This window comes from Gymnoscopelus braueri, assembly GCF_963280865.1.
Source record: "Gymnoscopelus braueri genome assembly, chromosome: 24".
Taxonomy (NCBI): Eukaryota; Metazoa; Chordata; class Actinopteri; order Myctophiformes; family Myctophidae; genus Gymnoscopelus; species Gymnoscopelus braueri.
Genome location: NC_137626.1, coordinates 29,130,945 through 29,152,311, shown reverse-complemented (window position 1 = coordinate 29,152,311; position 21,367 = coordinate 29,130,945). Strand labels below are relative to the sequence as shown.

At 40.6% G+C, this 21,367-nt stretch overlaps 1 protein-coding gene across 1 annotated transcript; it reads left to right on the top strand.

Annotated features, from left to right (window-relative positions):
- The first annotated feature begins 813 nt into the window (after nt 1–813).
- On the top strand, nt 814–20,667 carry lancl1 (LanC antibiotic synthetase component C-like 1 (bacterial)). Its single transcript, XM_080422155.1, has 10 exons — nt 814–857; nt 2,476–2,583; nt 4,038–4,155; nt 6,475–6,685; nt 9,559–9,706; nt 10,478–10,624; nt 11,645–11,827; nt 15,511–15,687; nt 18,347–18,419; nt 19,312–20,667. The coding sequence occupies exons 2-10, from the start codon at nt 2,497–2,499 to the stop codon at nt 19,386–19,388; spliced, it is 1,221 nt and encodes a 406-aa protein (XP_080278281.1). The 5' UTR covers nt 814–857; nt 2,476–2,496; the 3' UTR covers nt 19,389–20,667.
- The last annotated feature ends 700 nt before the right edge of the window (nt 20,668–21,367 follow it).

Sequence of the window (21,367 nt, the reverse complement as noted above, 5' to 3'; positions counted from 1 at the left end):
GATACAAAAGAGACTCTTTGTGTCTCCTACCGGAAACCGCTGCCGGTCAAATTATTGGCTTAGGAATGCGACAAAAAATAAAAAAAAATCCATGAATTCAAGTCTCCATGGGGTGTGTCATTGATATAAATTAAGTCATTTTGGGGGTGAACTATCCCTTTAAGACAATTTTTCAAATATTTAAATTTTTAACATTTTGGACAAAATAGCCAATTTTACATTGAGGTGCCAAGATGTCCCTACTAGTGCACATCTATCCTGTATCCCATATCCCATTGGTTCTCAAAGTGAGGTCCGGGGACCCCCAGGGGTCCTTGAGGGAGTTCCAAGGGGTCCCCAGCTAAATGATAGATTAGGCACCAAATGGACCCTTATGGGTCTGTAACTCTGAGAGTGTACAAATGGAACCAAATGGACCCTAACGGGTCCATTTGGTTCCATTTGTACACTCTCAGAGTTAAATTGACATAGATTTTACAATATAAATTGCGGTCCAAGTGATAGAAATGCCATTAAACGGGGGTCCGTAGCCCTAATGCATGTCAAACTGGGTGATCCTCGAAATTAAAATGGTTGAGAATCACTGCTAGAGCCGTAAAAAAAAATCTTCTCTTATGGGGGTCTCCCTGGCATATCTTTTGAAATGGGGGTCTAATAAGTGTCAATTTGGGGGGTCCTTGACATGAAAAAGGTTTGAGAACCACTGGTCTATGTGGGTGTAACACCGTCATCCCAAACAGCAGGTGGCGGCACCGCTCACCAAGCGGACAAGTTTGAGGGCTCGAGGTCGCCGGAACAACAACACCAGGTCATCAACACACTAGTGCACATTACAGCAGTCTGCAGTGCGGTGGGATGTGAGTCTGGCTAGCCTTTTATTTAACACAACATTAACGCCGTTCTATCAACCATTTCAACGCTCATCACGGGTTATTCGACGCGTATTATACGCTAGTGTTAACGTGGCGTCCGGGGCGGCGAGGCTAATTTTTGCCGCCGTTCGTGTATTAAGTACTCGCAGAGGAAAATGCTAGCTAACGCTAGCTAATGCTAAGTTAGCTAACACGCTGCTGCCGCTGCAGTGATTGAACATGACTATCATGTCTTTGATAGGTGTGTGTGGGATTGTGCGCGCGCGTGCGTGTGTTTGGTACCCCCACTATTGTAACGGTGGTGGTCGAGGTACTCGTGTTCTTAACTTGTACTTTTACTTAAAGTCTCGAGTAAAAGTAGCGATGCTACACAATGTGGAAACACTCGTTAAGTTCGAGGAGAATGGCCCGTTTCACGATCCTATTTATTATGCGTTAATGTGTTCATCAGTTAGTTGATGATGCGGCACAGAGGTGGGTATGATCTGAATCGGTGCTTCTCAAACTTTTTCACGTCAAGGACCCCCTGTTTGACATGCTTCAGGCTACGGACCCCCATTTAATGGCATTTCCATCTCTGGGACCCCGATTTAGGTTGTAAAATCAAGGTTAATTTAACTATGAGAGGGTACTAACGGGTCCCATTTGGTTCCATATGTACACTCTCTGAGTTACAGACCCATAAGGGTACATTTGGTTCTTAACTATCTGTCATTTAGCTGGGGACCCCCTGGAACTCCCTCAAGGACCCCTCTTTGAGAAACACTGATTTAAATTATTTCATGTGCTGCCTAGTGGTTATCAATCCTTTTTTTTATGTCAAGGAAAGACCACATTAATATGTATTTGGCCACAGGAGCCCCATCTAGACATTGTGTGCCAGGGAGTGGTCATCCATACAAGATTTGTGGCGTTCAAAAAATGTTTTAAAAATATTCCAAAATGTTGAAATTTCTTTCAAGATTTTTTTGGGGGGAAATAGCAGCTCTACGTGGGGAGATGTATTTAGGGTTAAAGAAGTGGTTCTCAAACATTTTCATGTTAAGGACCCCCAAATTGATATGTATTTGGCCTCAGACCCCCATCTCAACAATATTTTGTGCCAGGGACCCCCAGAAGCAAAGATTTGAGTTAAAAAAAAATTATTTAAAATGTATATAATATTTTTTTTAAAAGCAGATCTACAAGCTTATATATATGCTATTTTTGAATTGCCAAAGCATAAATTATGGTGTAAGTGGTTAAAATGATTGATTTTGACGCTATTAAGACATTTTGCTGGGGGACCATCCCAAGGACCCCTGGGGGTCCCGGGACCCCACTTTGAGAACCACTACTAGTCTATAAATCACCACTTATCAGTTAATGCATGTTTTGTATGAATAATATAAAACCACAAAGTAAAAGCTGTCAAATAATTATAGTATAGTAAAAATAAAGTACAATATTCACCTCTTCACCTGAGATATAAAGTATACAAAGTCAAACAGAAATACTCAAAGTAAAAGTAGCACTTACTGTACATACTGTACTTGAGTAAATGTACCTAGTTTCCACCACTCTGGTAACTAATAATAATGCCTGTTCTTGTAATGTGACCTAGTTTGAAAGCAGCGCAGCAGCTATGGACACCAGAGCCTTACAGAACCCATATCCGGACTATGATGGGAGTCCTGCGTCCACACAGGCTCTGTTTGATGCCCAGGGAAAGGTAATGAACGCTTACAACGTGTGTGTGTGTGTGTGTGTTTGAGTGTGTGCATGATGTGCCTGCGGGTATTGTATTGTATTTGTACACCTACACTGTAAAAAACAAAGTGTTAATCTGACTCTGAGACTGTACAAATGCAACTAAATGGACACTTGCGTAGGGCTGTCACGATTACAAATTTAAGTTGACGATTTAATGTCAGGGTAAGTGATATTTTTTGGTTAAAACAAAAAGTATTTTGTTAAAAGGTTAAAGCACTATATTCTGATAGTAATAATTGCTGTAGAGTGTTTGTTCAGTAACAGGAGTCTCCCCGTCTCTCCAGCTCTTTAATAAACAGAAAATACATTTTCCGGTAGGTGTCAAAATCTCAGCCAATCAGGAGAAAGTACCAATTTTTAAGCTTCATTTTTATAGTGTTCCAATTTTGTCTGCTCATTTCTTAGTGTCATCACTTCCAATTTCACTTGTTTAATCTATACCCTGATTGAGTTCTCTATCCTGATTGGATAAAATTGGAAATGAAACTGAAACGAAAATGCATTTTCTGTTTAATAAAGAGCTGGAGAGACAAGGAGACTCCTTTTACTGAACAAACACTCTATAGCAATGAGTACTATCAGAATATAGAGCTATTTAACACTTATTTTAACCAAAGAAAATCACTTACCCTACCTTTAATTGTGTTTGACATTGAACATTGGAACATAATTAATACAAATTAAATTTCTGTTTGCCTTTTAGGCTTCGTAACCAAAAATTTCACAGGGCAGATATGACCAAACTTAAATATACAAAGAAATTATTGAACATTTTATACATGTAATATAATATTTGAAAATGTGTGAACATTTTCCAACATGGAAACGATTATGATGATTATGCAAAAATAATTGCGACTATCTCAAAGCATTAGCCTCTATGCACAGCAGCCATATTATCACTTCCTTCACAGGTGTTACCAATGATACTAATGAAGGCTCTGTTCCATTTAGTGTAGCACAGTGGTTCTCAGATTTTTCAATTTCCACGACCCCCGTAGCTCTGAGACTGTACAAATGGAACCAAATGGACCCAGAGTTACACACCCGTAAGGGGCCATTTGGAAACCCTTAAGGAACCATGAGGGTCCCTGGACAAACTTTAGTCCCACTGGTGTAGCAGTGTGTTTCCAGTGAGCCAACATGCTCAATATCAGCACCCTGACTCTGTTTGACCAGAATGGAACAGAGCCTTCATTAGTATCATTGGTAACACCTGTGAATGTCTTCACAATATGGCTGCTGTGCATAGAGCCTATTGCAAATTGCAATTAGACGATTATGTAATAATTGTGACAGGCTTACCCTTACGGCTGTGCACGTGAACGGTCTCAGAGTTAAAAATGGATTGAATTAGACCAACACTGAGTATTTGACTGTGTGATGACGCGTTTGCTATTCCTTCCCCCTCAGCTCACGGCGCCGTTCGCTCGGCAGTTGAGCAGCAAGGTGAGCGAGCTTTTAGCGGTGATGGAAAATGGACTGAAGTCTGCCGACCCGAGAGACTGCACCAGTTACACGGGATGGACAGGTGAGGACGTCCTTAACACCCATATCATCTATGTAGAACATAGTTATGTAGTGTACTAGTATTCAATCCAACCGTTTGGTAATTGGTACCTCCCACAGAACAGTATATCGTCTCTGTCGGGTGGAAACCCATATGTCCATAACTGTAACTTTTCAGGATTCAAATAAAAAAACTGATCTACAAGCTCAAAACGTGTCGCTTCGTGCCACGTTTCAAGCTTGTGGATCTGCTACTTTTGTGTGCCGCTGTAGTATGATCAAGTAAGGCGTTGATTTACGAAAAAACTAAAAGTTTGAATATGGAGATTCGGCCCGACAGCAGCGATATTCATGTCTAAACCCTGCCTCCAAGGCCATTCGATAGATAGATATATGGTTGGAAGGCTGGGTAGGGAGGTGGATGGATAGATGGGTGGGTAGATAGATAAATTAGTTGAGTTGTAACGGGTTCCTTTTACAGTACCCTCATTGTTATTTGCTATTTTACTTGTAAATATGGTCAGGTGTATACACGTCTTTGTCAATAAAAAACTTCCATCAATAAATCAAAATAGACAGACCTTGTAATTATTGATCCTGCGAGGGAAATTCAGGTGTCATCTGCCTCAACAAATCTCAGTTGAAACCCGTGCAGATTGATTTTCACCCACAAATAAAAATTCTGTCATTCTCCACCTACTCCCTCATGCCAGCTGAGACACGAAGGGTTTGCTTGGGCAGCTCATTGGCAGCTTGCTCCAAAACCAGAAGCCAACGGTTTACCAATCCTTTGGAATTAACAAAAAGAGCCAAATAAATGACTTTCAAATCAATCCACACAGCTCGTGTAGCAAAATCCAAGTCTTCTGAAGCCAAATGAATGCCCTGTGTGAGTGGAAAATAACAAAATGTCAGTTATTTCTTCGCTAGAGTCGGGGGCAAATTCACAAAATAGATTGTGGTCGCTGATAGCACTATGAATTGCACATCACTTGCACCTGCTATCTGCCATGTCTGTCTCAAGGTCTGATTCACCAAAGATATTTTGTAACCGAGGGGCTTGTGGAAGCTGGTGCTGAGGTGTTACGTAAGCCTAGCAAAAGTTTTTGTCTAAAAAAAATTATTACACCGCCTGCCTCACCAATCAACACGGTATTGTTTAACATTATTTGGACTGATATGATCTGTCATTTGGTCCTTTGACAGATCTAATTCCTTTACTGTCTATATGTATGGATGTATAGAGATTACAGTGAAACTCTGATCAAAGTAGCCATTTCTTGTACATTCTCTACTTGTATTAACTTGTACATGTAATAGTAAGACAGAAGAACAGATTAACTCCATCAATCATTTAGCTGGGGACCCGTGGAACCCCCTCTAGCATCACGATGAGCATTATACAACTCAACCTAGGCAAAAAACGTACCTTATGCACCACTGGTATGAGGGTGAGTAGACAATGGTTTGAGTGAACTATTCATTTAACCCATTTTGGGCGGGAACCCCTATTTGTAACTATACCTTTCAAGAAAGGAACCCCTTTTGGGGTTCCTGTTGCTATGTACAGTATATAGCCACATACATTTTTTGTAATATTTGAATACATATTTGAAGTTTTTCAGAAAACTTCGGTCAGGATTTAGAAGGCGTTTTTAGAATCGGCCTCAGGTCTAAAAGGGTTAATAAAAGGACACGCACATTTTTTAAATAGCTGTTTAACCCGTTTAGACCTGGAACCGCATTACGTAACTATACCTATATAACTATATGTATATAACTACAAAATGTGTTAAAGTAGCTATCAGTAGTACATCTTCAATTGTCATGAAAAGTCAAATATCATACGGATATCAACCTAATCTGAAGACTCACCTCTTCAGACTCCACTCTACCGCCCGTAGCACTTTCTCTAGCCTTGACGACCTTGCAGGCTTATGCAAAGGCTACAATGTAATTTAGATGGCATGTTATGTAGACAGATGCCAGGTCATTTGCAGACCTGGCATCCTATAGTGTGTGTGTATAGTTTCAATGTGCAGATTATTGATCATTTCTGATATTATACTGTTAAGACTGATGATATAGGTTCTTGGTTTACCTATGATCCTAGATGACTATTTCTGTGCATTTTGAAGTTTTCTGAAAAACTGAAAGTATTTATTCAAAAATTACAAACAATGTATGTTGCTATATACTGTACATAGCAACAACTACCCCAAAAGGGGTTCCCGTCTTGAAAGGTATAGTTACAAATATGGTTTAAGAGAGTCCGCTAAATGCCTTACATTGTAAATTGTAATTCCAACATCCAGTCCATTCCCATGTGTCTACCCAACAGGCATTGCTCTGCTCTACCTCCACCTGCACGAAGTGTTTGGTGAGTCCTCCTTCCTCCAGAAGGCCCTGGACTACGTGTGTCACAGCCTGAAGTGTCTGACGCAGCGCCAGGACGTCACCTTCCTGTGCGGGGACGCGGGGCCCCTGGCGGTGGCCTCCGTGGTCTACCATCGCATGCAGAGAGCACAGGAAGCTCAGGAATGTCTCAGCAGGTCAGTATGAATGAAGCCTGGTTTATACTTTAGTTGCGTGTCGGTGTTTGTGCTCAGTAAATGGCAGATCTACAAGCTCACAACGCGTCACGGCTGTGACGCGTTGTGAGCTTGTATATCTGCTATTTACCACAGGCAGCACCAGTGTGCAACTAAGTATAAATCAGACTTAAGTTTGTTTTACCAGTGTGTAAAACAAATCTTAGGACAGTGGTTCTCAAAGTGGGGTCCAGGGACTGTCTGGGTTCCTTGGGGGGGTTTTCCAAATGGACCCTTACAGGTCTGTAACTCTTTCTTATGGGGGTCCTTGAAATTAAAAGAGAACCACTGATCTAGGAATACACTGAAATTCCATTAATAATAGTTAAAAAGCTACAAGTTAGTACAAAATAATGATGTAAATAGTACAGTAAGAGTATAAAACTGTTGTGCAACAGTAACTGAAGCAGCCAAAATATGACTGTAAATGAAATATCATGTGATAAATTACTTGGTATCAGAATGGCATAGACTGGCATACTCACGATACCAGTATTTTAGGCAGTATCGGCAGCTTTTCATGGCTTGGTTCATAACATATTTTGTGATAAACTAATATATTGATTAACATCCAAATGTAAACCTTTAACTTCACAAGGCTACTGGTGAGGGAGAGAGAATCTGGGACCTTTTCATGTGATTCTTACATTGTCATTTAAAAAGACAACATGAATTTCCTTTTCCTGCTTTCATCAGCACTCTTCCTGAAAATGAGGCAGTGCAGTTTTGGTAAAGTATTTTCTGCTTGGGCGTTTGTACCTGGAGTCTAGCACTTAAATAATTTCCAGCAATCGAATTCCTTTCTCAACTGTGCTCCGGGGAATCGTGTCGTATGCTATAAAGTAAGAAACCGCTCCTCTTTTGTCGCTTTCCATAATGGGGCAATGGCCGTAAAATACACAATTGATTGTTGTTTTGGCACAGCCCCGCTGGCGCATATTGGACAAAGCTTGTGGCTGGACTTAAGTTAACTTGGGTCTGTATTTTCACACTCGTTGTGGTCACTGGGATGGTACCTTTTCAGGTGATGGAAAATATTTTGTGTCCCTTCTAGGTTGACAGATAGGTGGCATATTTTAACTTATCTAAGCCACTACCGTAATGGGCAGCGTGTTACCTTTTTTGTCAAAATTTTTATTACATTTGGAGGATAGCGCAAGGTCACTTTGACCCTCATGTTCCACTCTTTTGCTCTTTTTTTTTTTTTTCTCCAGTCGCTTTCGTATCCGCTGTCATCACAGGTGGTAGCTCAAACATTTCCTTGCAGTAGGAATCGGACATGTACTGCACTTTCACATGCAAGCTAAAAACTAGCTAAAAGTAGGTTGGAAAGGCTTATTGTCGGTATCGGCCAGAGCACAGGAATCTATCCCCGTTGCAATGCAATGCGTTAGACCTCTGGGAGATGGATTGCTGAGGTGGAGCGCAACACCTTCCATCAGCTCCCAGTACTTACCGCATGACTTGCCACACACAAGCCCGTGCTACTCGTACGCTGAGTTGGTGGTGCCAATGCTCTACCATTGAGTAAAATGTTTATCGTTTATCGTTAACACCTTCCATCTCCTTTTGAGATCATTTTATCGCCCAGCCCTACTGTAGAATTCCACATTAGAATTAATTTGGGATGCACCAAATATTCGGCCACTGAAAATATTCTGCCGAAAATGGTTAAAAAAGCATTTTCGGATATTGGCCGAAATGATTTTAATGCTGAATAAATATTACAGAATGTTTAGAAGTCGTACACAAACGGCACAATCCGATCGGTAAAACGCTGTTGTAGGGAGAAGTATACAACAGCTGCGTCTTTCTCTGTAACAAACCGTTGAATGGAGGAGTACACACCGCATTCCCCCCCCACACACACCACCATCTTAACTCAAGACTCAAGTAGGAAGGAAGAAATACTAACTTTGTAACCAAGCTTTGCTGTTTTCATCTTGAATTAACCAAACTAAAATCCACACATGTCAGAGGGGGTAACATTAGTAGGTTAACCAGCGCTAGTTAAGAGTCTGTATGCACACAGTGCAAAATAATTAACACCAGCTGTAAAGGCTTCTGTCTTGTGCATGCGTGTGTCTTTCTGAAATGAAACTGAAAGTGACTTCTCCAAAAGGAATGGCCGGAATGGCAGGCCTAATGCATTTTGTGCAATAATGCAACTGCAGAATTATATTGCCTTTTTGTTAGGCTTTTCAATATTTGTTTTAATTTCTTGAATTAATATTTAAGTTTTTTCTTTATTACTACACAATAGTAAATAAATAATTCTACACAATAAATAAATATATGTTTTAAATAACTGATCTCAATATGCTCCATATATATGGACAATAAAGTGATTATAAGTTTTGCCGTAATCATGTAGCAGAGGCACAGCCATGACGGCAAAGGTACAAAAAATGTTTTTAAAAATGTATACATATATTTTCTAAATCATTTTCGGCTATTCGGTTTTCAGCCAAGTGTTTCCTATATTCTGTATTCGCCAAGAATTTTCCATTCGGTACATCCCTGTAATTAATAACTGTTGTCGGCCATTACGATAAAACAAGTTTTTGTCATCCTAAGAGCCCATCCGACTAACATTTGCTGAGAGACGATCGTTGGGTAGTTGACCTTGAATATAATAAAACATTGGTTAATAATGTGAAGTTGCACAAACATAAGCCAACTCCCATAATTACACAAGTGCGGAGTGGCCAGAAGAAGCTACACCGCCGTAACCATGCACCTTGATCGGAGATAGAAAGTTCTAACCTAGGAGCTTACGACGTCCAAGTCAACGTGGTATCTCCTGCCCCTCCCTTCCCCTGTGCCTCACACAGACTGCTGCAGCTCCACCACAAAGTTGTGATGGGTGCCGGAGGTCTCCCAGACGAGCTCCTCTACGGTCGGACAGGCTACCTCTACTCCCTGCTGTTCGTTAACCAGCAGCTCGGACAAGACACCATCCCTCTGCAGTACATCCAACAAGTACGTCTTCATTAAACTAGCCTGTAAATGATTGGATGTCTGCATGCTCGGCTTCTTCTAATGTCAATTCACGCGCACTGAATCTGGGATGTCTGCACAGTCCACTGAACAGGATCTGGGGGAATTCCTTCAAAAGGAATATGTTAGCACTTGCAGTGGCATGAATTTAACAACGCACATTAATCGGAGCCCGTGCGGAATTGTGTTCTGACCTATGGATCAGATCGATTTAACCCATTTAAACCGGGGACACATCTGTGTAACCACTCTAACCATTATTTTATACTTTGGCTATTCAAAAATAGCAGATTTACAAGCTCATTGCGCGGCACAGAGTGCCGCGCTATGAGCTTGTTGATCTGCTATTTTTTTTTTTTAAATAAGAAAATTTGTGCAAATCTTTGAATATATATATATATATATATATATATATATATATATATATATATATATTATTATTTTTTTAAGCGAACATTTGTAACTCAAATCTTTGCTGCTGGGGGGTCCCTGGAACAACATATTTGGAGATGGGGTTCCACGGCCAAATACATATCATTTTGGGGTTCCTTGACATGAAAAAGATTGAGAACCACTGACATAGAAACATAGGTTTTTCATGAAACTGTTAGGATTTAAATGGGCTTTTAGTGGGTTAAGTATTTTAACGTTTCATTTTAGACTAAACCCATTGATCTCAATGTATCACAGTCGTGTACGATGATGAATTACCGATGATGAATTACCGATGATGACTGCTCTTCTCTGCCACAGATCAGCGATGCCATTCTGGCCTCTGGGGATAGCCAGTCTAGGAGGTTCCGCGTCCAAGAGCAGACCCCCCTGATGTACGAGTGGTACCAGGAGCAGTATGTTGGTGCTGCCCATGGCCTGGCCGGTATCTACTACTTCCTCATGAAGGTGAATGCTCATTGGCCAAGCATGTGAATGCCTGCCTGTCATTGGCTCCGTTGGGGATAGTGAGGAGAGCGGCCTTCGTCTTCGCAGGAGAGAGAATTTTAAATGTGGCAATATAGGTCGCTCACACATAATTCAACTAAAATAGTTATTTGCATAGTGTTGACACAAGCAAGAAAAATAATACATGCAAGGATAGAAGACGCATAAATAAATAATCCATTTCATTTGAAAAACGAATAAATAAATAATTATTGTTTTGCACATATGTTGTGGTAAAGAAGAATTGGAAAGAATCCTTCCAGCACAGTGAAATATCACTTGAAAAGATATGAACGCTTTATTATTGCTTTAGAACAAGAATGTGACTTGAAATGGTTGCACTATAATGACTATCATAGGCCTGTCACAGTGACTTGAGGTAATGACAATCATTTCTATTCATCTGTGTAATAACAACTGGGAAATTAACAGAAAATAAATTTCCATCGTTATTTCCATGTCAATGTCCATGCGCTTACAACCTGGCATCCCTATTTTGGGCATTAACTGCTAGATACATTATATTTAGTTACTGTGTATGTAATCTAATAGTTGTTCTCAACCTGTGAGACGGGACCCCCAGGGGGGTGCCCACATGATTTTGGGGGGGTCCCCAGATGATGGTGAAATGAATTTTAAGGCCTTAGGACTTAACGAAGGTCTTAGGAAGGTGTTAAGGACTTTTAATACCTCAAGAAAAGAAAAAGACCAAATACTGCATCAGAGTAATCAACAAACTATACTATAAAACATTGGCCAAATTGTCAAATAATATAAGATAGAGGCCAAAATTGTGAAAATATCAGCTATTTTCACAATATTTATCTGTGGAACGAAGTCAAACTAAATGGGGGGTCCCCAGTTCAAATATGATTATTTTGTAGGCTCACGGCCTGAAAAGGTTGAGAATCACTGATCTACTATACTGTAGGAATAGGCAGTTCCTCTGTAACGCTCTACCATTCTGTTCCCCGCCTGCAGCCAGGCGTCGTCGGTGGCGCGGAGTTGGTCCACAGGCTGGTGAAGCCCAGCGTGGACTACGTGTGCCGTCTCAAGTTCCCCTCGGGGAACTACCCTCCCTGCTTGGGTGACAACCGCGACTTGCTGGTGCACTGGTGCCACGGCGCCCCGGGGGTGGTCTACATGCTCCTGCAGGCCTACAAGGTAAGAACGGAGGCACCAAGGTTTCTGACGCAGCGGCGAGTGTTGTCTAAGACAGGCGTGGGTACCACACAAACCCTAGCGTCCCCATTCCGAGGGCAAACATTTGCCAAAAATATAGTGGATATGCAAGCTCGCCTTGTGAGCTTGTAGATGAGCTATTTTTGGCACAGAGATTTGGTGTAGAGGGAAAAAATATATATATTGGATCTAGTATAGAATCCTGGGGGACCCAGGGTTCATTAACCCAAGTGGTTAATGAAGTTGTTTAACCAAAAATCCATATCCATTGCATTCATAAACAGACATTGCATTAATTCATTGCAAGACAACTAAACACACAAATTGAATAAACTCAACCATAGCATCAGTTTGATTTTCAAAGGTAAAAAAAAGTTAATAGTTCATTCCAGTTCCATAATAATTCTGTACAGTTCATCAAACAGTTGTTCAGTTCCTTTCTGGATTACTCGGTTTCTAAAAAGACACAACAAGAAAGCAACCAGTCTATGGAAGCAATGCAAGTAATCCACTGGGATTTTTTATTCTTATATATGGGAAAGTTTTGAAAAAAATGGATAATTACAGGAAAATATTTAAACAAAACGGCAGGAGAGAAGGGTAAAATCTGGGAGAATCGAGGAGGAAATCGAACGGTTGACAGGTATGTTCTTGAATGGCTTATTGTGTATTCTTCTAAGAATGCCTAGAAACTTGGTTATGATAAAGCTCTCTGGTCTTAAGCCACATCCAATGTGGTAGGATTGAAAGCGTCGCATTGGACAAAAGCAATGCTTTCTTTTGTTTATAGCTGTGGATCTCAAGTCTGCTCCTGTGGACACCAAGGACTTTACTGCTAATTGTCATTCTAGCCATCAAATCGGGTACCAGTTAGGACCTGAAATGCCAGGTTCCAATTATTTTCTTGGTGGAATAAAACAAGCAAACAACCAAAAAACAACTATAATTACCTGGGATACACAGCTGTGGAACTAAAAGCTCCCTACAGTATTTTACAGCATTATTGTGCCATCTAGTGGCGAATTATGGTACTTGGGCCATGATGCATACACAATACTACACACATTACTAACCCCTATTACAGTAGTCAGCCAAGTGTATTCTGTGTTGCATCATGTGGATCTATTATTCTTCTGTCCTACTAAATAACTTACAGTACGTCATTTGCTCTGATTTGACTTTTATTTGAAAGTCAAACAGTGCCTGGCATTAATGTCCTAGAATACAGCTATTACCCTGACAGCCAGAGCTCCAGCTAACGCCTGGGCTCCGCTGGATCCATCGAGTGCTGCGTTACATTGTGTTAGAATCGGCCGTCGGCCAGGGAATGTTCCCTTTGTAATCAATGAAAGGTGCTCCTCCACTGCCGACATTGCGTCAGCTTTGCCCTGCTGGTTGGACCTCCTGTTGGTTCGAGCTGAAAAACGGTTGTTCTATTTTTTATCTGAACACTGAATGCAACGTCGGCTCACATCTAGTGAATTAAAATAATGAGGCAAATTATTGCATTGAAGGGCTGCAGTTGTAAAAGGTTGTTTTCTCTGGTGCAGGCTATTCATTCACGTCATGATGTACTGAAAAATGTGTGAACAGTCCCAAAATTACGAGCAGTTGTCCTGTCCTTAAATTAACTCCACGGTTCCATTGTATATAATATATTCCGACCTTTCCTTGAACAACCAAGTAACAAAAGTTGTTAAATCTAGTTACTTCCAGTTGAGGAATATTGCCAAAATGAAGTCCCTCTTGACACCCCAGACCTAGACTGCCCCAACGCTCCTGATTTCGTGTATAGAGGGGCGGATGTATAGAGCCGGCGAGAGATTGCGGCCTGATCCCATTGGTTCACCGATCTGTCCGTCAACCCCCGCCCCGTTAACACAACATTACGAGCGACGCCCACTGCACTCTGGTTGGTTGGGAAATGAAACACTTCCTCATACCGAGTACAGTGACTCGTTGGGCCAGGCTTTTATTTTTTAGCAAAACTAAACAATAAAAGCCTGGAGATCGAGGCTACCCCAGACCTCGAAAAGGTCATTCATGCTTTTATCTTAATCACGTTTAGATTACAGTAATTCCCTCTACTCTGGCCTCAGCAAAAAAAGTCATATCCTGTCTCCAATTGGTACATCATTCTGCTGCTAGACTGTTAACTAATACTTAGAAACGTGACCATATCACGCCCTCTTGCCTGCCCTTCACTGGTTGCCTGAGAGCTTCAGAAGTTAAGTAAGATTTTACTTAAAAAAAAGCCCTGCATGGACAGGTTCCCAGTTACATTTCATATATTCTTGTCCCTTATAAGCCTGTGTGCAGCCTCAGATCCTCAGATAGGGCCCTCCTGGCTGTTCCTAAAACTCACCTCATTACCTGGGGACCTGCAGTCCAGGCACCTAGACTTTAAATTGGAACGGCCGACCTGAGGAGCTACGGTTAGCAACATCAGTGCTTTGTTTTAAATCACTTCTGGAAACCTCTATGTCAAGTCTTTTTCTTAATTATATTTGCCTATGACAGTTAGAATGTAAAATGTGTTAATCTCTTTCTCTCTCTCTTTATCGTTATATTCAGATTTTGCTTAGTTTTTTGCTTTCTCTTTTTTCTTTTTTCTTTGTTCTGTAAAGAACTTTGTTTTCGAGAAGCGATGTGGTCCTTTTTTTTTTTTTTTAAATTAACACTACGGGTCCATTTGGTTCTGTTTGTATACTCTTAAGAATAGCTGTAGCTGCGTATGCATAATCCATGTTTATTGTGCCTCTTCTGATGCTCTCAGATAAAAAACAACAAAAAGTGCTCTACCGGTGGAGCAGATCAAACGTCAAACTGACGATGTCGGTGACAGTGACGCAATGGAACGCAATGCTCCTGGAGGAGCCAAGCCATTAGGCTGACAACCAGAGGAGTGCTTGTTAAATACTGCTTTCAACTGGGAATGTCATGTCGCCTCTTTCAGTTTAAAGTCCGTCATTTCGTCAAGGTTGCTCAACTGAAATATGTACTTTTGAACATTTTTTTATCTTTGTTGAGTGACACAGTTGGGTGACTTTGAATGTGTGGTTCAGTGGTGGATAGTAACTTAGTACTTAAGCACAATTTTTACTATACTATTCCATTAGTTAATTTCTGTTTTTACTCCACATTATAGTATTAGAGTAAAATGTGTGGACTTTTTTAGTCCACTGCAATTATTTGACAGCATAGTTACCAGTTACTTTGCAGATTTAGATTATTATTACAAAACATACATTAACCACTTCAGCCCTATTTTATACTTAGGCTATTCAAAAATAGAAAAAAATAGAAAACTTAACTTGTGGCCCATTTCACAAACCAACTTGTGAAATGGTCCATTCTGCATAACTGAGCACTTGGGACTTGTAACTGAGTATTTCTGTGGCATTGCTACTTTCACTTTAACCACTTAAACCCCATCGTATTCTGCGGGAAACCATTGCAGAAAATAGCAGCTCTACGAGCTAGATCGGCTATCTTCAGCGAAGATATTTATTGTAGAACAAAAACATAGTATAGATCCCTGAGGGACTCCGGTAAACCAAGTACTGTATAGGGTTAAAGTGGTAAAGTAAACCACTCATATGTCTGTGTCAAGTGTTCCCCAGTAAAAGTCCCTCTCTGTCCTCCTGCCTGTGTGTGTGTTCCAGGTGTTCGGCGTGTCCCAGTACCTGGAGTACGCCCTTTGGTGTGGTGAGGTGGTGTGGCGCTGGGGCCTTCTGAAGAAGGGCTACGGCTTGTGTCACGGTGTTGCCGGGAACGCCTACACCTTCCTGGCTCTGTACCGACTAACCCAGGACCCCAAGCACCTCTACAGAGCCTGCATGGTAGGTGGACATGATGTCGTCGCTGTTGGGCGGAAACCCTTGCATGTCCGCATGGATTAACCCATTAAGACCTGAGGCGATTCTTTAAAAAAATCTAAATCCTAACAGTTTTTTGAAGAAAATATAAAAAATATTTTTTCACGATTTTTTCAAAAATAGCAGATCTACAAGCTCGTAGCGCGGCACTCGGTGCCGCGCTATGAGCTTGTATATCTGCTATTTTTGAATAGCCAAAGGCATCTAAAGTGACACAGAAGCGTTCCAGGTATCAATGGGTTAAAGCGGTGGTTCTCAAACTTTTTCATATCAAGGACCCCTAATTTAATGTGTATTTGGCCGTGGACCACCATCTGAAAGGATTTTGTGCCAACGACCCCATACAAGATTTGTGGCGTTTAAAAATGTCAAAAAATATTCAAACATTTTCAAAGAATGTAAAGATTTTTGCAAAATAGCTTATGTATATAGGGCCCTGGGGGTTCCCAGAACCCACTTTGAGAACCCTTGCATTAGACCACGGACCGCCATATGTCTGAGAGTGTGCAAAGGGACCAGATGGACCCGTAAAGGCTCCATTTGGTTCCCTTTGTACACTCTCAGAGTTACAGCAACATAAGGGTCCATTAGGTTAAACTATCCATCATTTATTTTACTTTGAGAACTACAGGATTAAAGTTCTCAGTTGCCACAACTGATTTCAGTAATTTTTAGGAGATTAAAGAGTATTACAATTGGTCAAACAATAGAATGCATGTTCTATTGCTTAAATTGTAAATTATTCCATTGTATGTAGAACAACACGAACATAGGCTTAGAATGATAATTCCTATACATAAACCTACATATTGCGCTAATTATTTAGGTAACGGCGCTAGTGTGGAGGACTCCTTTCACACTGTTTCACAAATCAGAGATTGGGACGACCTAACAAGAATGTTCAAACCTGAGATTTGATTTTTCTTTAATCCCCATGTCCAAAACGGTCACTTTTCAGGAATTTAAAAACTGATTGAGGGTCAAGACTTGATTCTGTCTGATATCCACACAATCCGCATGTGTAAAATGTGTTAAACGTAAACATGACATGGGTTCCTCCGGTGCTTTGTGTGTCGGAACGATTTGTGTAATGCGTCAGCATCGAGCTCCGAAATAGCTCCTTTCATCAAATTACTTCTCGAGGCGGTTTTCCTTTTTCATTTCGCCATTCTACAACGAGAGTCTGACTTTGATGGAAGACATGGAAGTCGAGCTGAACTCATTTAGAAAAATTACAACCAAGGATTTCTGCCACTGGCCACACGCCAGCCTCAAATAAAAAAATATTCAGAAGGAGAAAAAAAAAACCGTCAGGGAAGCATGGCCTTTTATGTTTATTGATTCAGTAATTGGTAGCTGTCAGAAGTTGGGATCAACAATGATAGAGTAGTGCTTAATTTATGCTCCGCTGTACGATGACGTCCCACACCGAACATAGCCGATCTACAAGCTCATAACACATTGCCAATGTGATGCGTTGCGAGCGTGTAAATCGGCTATTTTCGGCACGTGACACTGTCCTACAACAAAGTATAAATCGGGCTTAAAGTGTTGGTATGAGCACATTTTTGGCCTGGTCTCGGGTGGAACGCGTCCCATGTGTACCTTTTTTTTTTTTGTTTGTATTAATCTATTCATAGAAGATATATATAGACTTGTCAGATGTCTCGTCGAAGCTTCCATTACGCGAACAGGATGACACGGTCACAATCTGAGATGTCGCTTGGACATCTAGCGTTTCACTTAGCCAGACAAAATGTTGTAGCAGTTGTTGACATTGCTCGCTATTCTCTCGAGACCGCCGAGCTCTAGTGTTCTGTTGTAGACAAGGGGGTGTCGAGACTCTATGTCACTCTGTCATTCTGTCACACTCTCCCTCGCCCTCTCATTCTCCATGGATTAAAGTTCTCAGTCTCCATGGATTAACCCGTTCAATCCGGGAACGCATCGCTGTCGTTTTAGACTTCTTTGGGCTTTTCAAAAATAGCAGATATACAAGCTCATAGCGCGGCACGCGCCGCGCTATGAGCTTGCAGATCTGCCATTTTTGAAAAATCATGAAATTTTGTGCAAATCTTTGAATATGTATTTTTTTTTTAAAGCGATCATTTGTAACTCAAAACTCTGCTTCTGGGGGTCCCTGGAACAACATATTTTACAAATGTTCGCTTTAGAAAATGTATATATTCAAAGATTTGCACGATTTTCACGATAAAAAAAAAGCAGATCTACAAGCTCGTAGTGCGGCACTTGGTGCCACGTTATGAGCTTCTATATCTGCTTGAATAGCCAAAGAAATCTAAAATGACAGATGTGTCCCTGGATTGAATGGATTAAAGTTCTCAGTCGCCACGACTGATGTGTCATTTGGATTCCATTGAAGCCAGCATGTCTTCCATGGAAGCATGCTGCGCAATGAAAATCGAAATGGCCTATCTACAACAATATCACTAGGACATCCTAATTTTACATAGTGTTAATTGTTTAGGAATCAGCGCTAGTGTGGGGGGCTCGTTTCATACTGTTTCGCCAATCGCACATTAGGACTTGGTCATACAAACATTTTCGGTCGTGAGGTTTTATTATGTTTTGATCCATGTGTTCTCCCTCTCTCTCTCCCCAGTTTGCTGACTGGTGCATGAACTATGGCAAACATGGCTGCCGGACCCCGGACACTCCCTTCTCACTTTTTGAAGGTAAAATAATGCATAATAATTAGGAGGTTTCAGCTCTTTGTTTTCCTTTTGTCAACATGTAGTACTGTACACTGATTCCAGAACCACCATAGAACATATTTCTTTACACAATGAGTGCTATTTAAGAGAGCAAAGTTTTAAATTGTATGCTCATCTTGAAATAAATGTGGCTTAAATTGACATACCTTATTGCAACTGGCACTCTGATACCCACTCTGAATCAACGTGCTAGTCCAACTGTTTGCTATAGCTGAAGGTATGATATCAAACATCATCCTCATATTGTTTGATGTGTAAATTATAGAGTGACACGGCAAGTAAAAATGGCTGGCGGCTGACTTTATTACGATTCATTACAATGTCTGCTTTCAAAATGTGAAGGGTTTGTTATTAGTTGAGCGAGCTAACTAGCAGTGGTGGAAAAAGTACTCAAATTAATCAATGCTGCAATGTAGAAGTACTCTGTTACCAGTAAAAGTCCGGAATTCATAATTTACTTGAGTAAAAAAAGTATTGGTATCAAAATGTCCCATTTCATAACTTTTCAAATGTATGAAATGCATAAAAATCTTTTGAAAATAGCGAAAGTTTAATAGGGCCGAAGTGGTCAATATATGTTTTGTAATAATAATCAAAATCTACAAAGTAACTAGTTACTAAAGTTTTCAAATAATTGTAGTAGAGTAAAAGCACAACATTTGCCTCTGAGATGTAGTGGAGTAGAAGTAAAAGTACCTCAAAATTTTACTTAAGTACAGTACTTGAGTAAATGTATTTAGTTACTTTACACCACTGCTAACTAGTTGTGTCTTGGCCACAAGGGGTTGGGTTGGTGTGTAAATTTCTGGGCGGGGCTTCTATGCATACCTAACGTGTCACTTCTTGTCTCTAGGCATGGCTGGCACTATCTACTTCCTGGCTGACATATTGCAACCAATGAAATCAAAGTTCCCAGCTTTTGAGGTGTAAAGGTATCTGCCCATGGCCCCTCCCTCCCCCGCGCCGGACAACATAAGACGTCCTGCACTAATGCGTACTCAACGCTCTCTCACACACATTTGAAACACTCTTTATTCTGCATGATCGAGCAGGCTCTGCATCTCTCATCGCCTCATGTCTCTTGGTATCTGCGTTTCTGAAGATCAGTGGGTTGTCAAACTTTTCTGTGCCAAAGGCACGGCCAAATGGGCAAGTCAAAAAAATGTCAAAGACACACCTGTCATAGCCAAAATAACCGATCTGCAAGCTAACGACACTTTGCGATGCCACACGTTGTGAGCTTGTAGATCGGTTATTTTTTGTGAACATTACAAAAAGTAATGATTCCAAAAAAAAAAATCTGCCAATAATGAAAAAAAATAGGGACACCAGATTGAAACTGGTCAAAAGAATTGTAGGGTCAGGTGTAGAAACTAGTGTGCACAAAGTACTTCTATAGTAAATTAAAAGTTATTTCATAACTTGTATAGTTGTAAATATTGCACAAATGTGTGGTTGTCAATAAATTCCCACGGCACACCAGGACTTGTCTCATGGCACACTGTTTCAGATCCACTGCTGTAGATGATTCACAGCTGCAATGTGCCATATCCTAGCTACTCCTCTCTGCTGGGAATTTGACCTCTCGAAATGATCTTAAAATGATCAAATTTGCTCAAAAGTCTCTGCTATCTTGGTGTCCAGTTAATAGGCTTAATGCGAGGGCTTTCTGGGCATTTTTTGTTAAGTTGATGTACATTAAGGTTAATACTTTTGTATGTTCATTTTCGCAATGTTTTGAATGAAGTTTATTCTAAAAAATGAATGAATGTGACTGACTACGGTTGCAAACTTCTCAAAGGACATACAGTAGTAATCACAACAGTAAATGAAACTATAAAATGTTGATGTTTAATTGGAATACTATGACGTGTTATGGAAAAAGGTACATTAGTTATTTGTGACTGTAGTAGTTGAAGCATTTTTAAGTTAAATTTAGTGAAAGTGTTAGAACAACATGAGATTTGTTGTGAGTGACGTCGTATACTGTTGCTAAGCTGCCACCTGTGAGCATTAAACAGTGTATTTTTGTAGCTTTTGGTATAATTGTGAAATGTAGTTTTCTGTTCCCTTTCCCAGCCAGTTTTGCAATGACAAAGGACATTCACAGAGTGGCAGTAGAGAGTTGGTTTGTTGACAACTTGTTACTTCCCTGTCACCCACACCCTAACAAACATTCAGACACAGTAAAGATAATGATACTTCTAAACCCTGGAATTTAATGTGGTCTTTTTCTACAGGGTACAAATATAATATGGCTTTGTTCTAAATGCAAACAAGTTTGGGACTTTTCACAGCTGCACCTGTTGAGTTTAGTGTTATTGTCTTGTCTTACATATGAAGCCCCTCCTTTTTTTTCCCTATACCAAATCTCTTCGCGGGAAATAGCCGATCTGCAAGCTCACGTGTCTGCTATTATCACCGATTGTTCGCCCCAGAATAGGGACTCTAGGGTTAATGCGGTAAACATAATTGTGCCATGCACATGGGCTTTCATTAAGACATGCCGAGATTTGTATTCCTAATCCAAGTGTTAACAAATGAAAGGCTCAGCTGTGACTTTTCCTGTCACTCTAAGCCTGCTCTGTCCAGCGTATTAATTGACGATTGTAGCCACGGGCATGTGACCAAAAAGTCACATGCTCTCCCAAAGCTCTGGAAAGGTTTAGGAAATTAAAAGCTATGCAGTCACACAAATAAGTTGTTAGTAACACACTATGGTGAGGGTTGAGCTTCAGATTAACTAAACGACTTTAACCACTTAAACTCTATATACTTTGTTGACTCGGGTCCCCTATGGGTCTATATATATACTTGGCCCCCTCTTTTGTTCCCTCCTCACCAAATGTCTTCGCTGAAAATAGCCGATCTACAGTCTCACAACGGAGCTAGTAGATCTGATGTTTTTG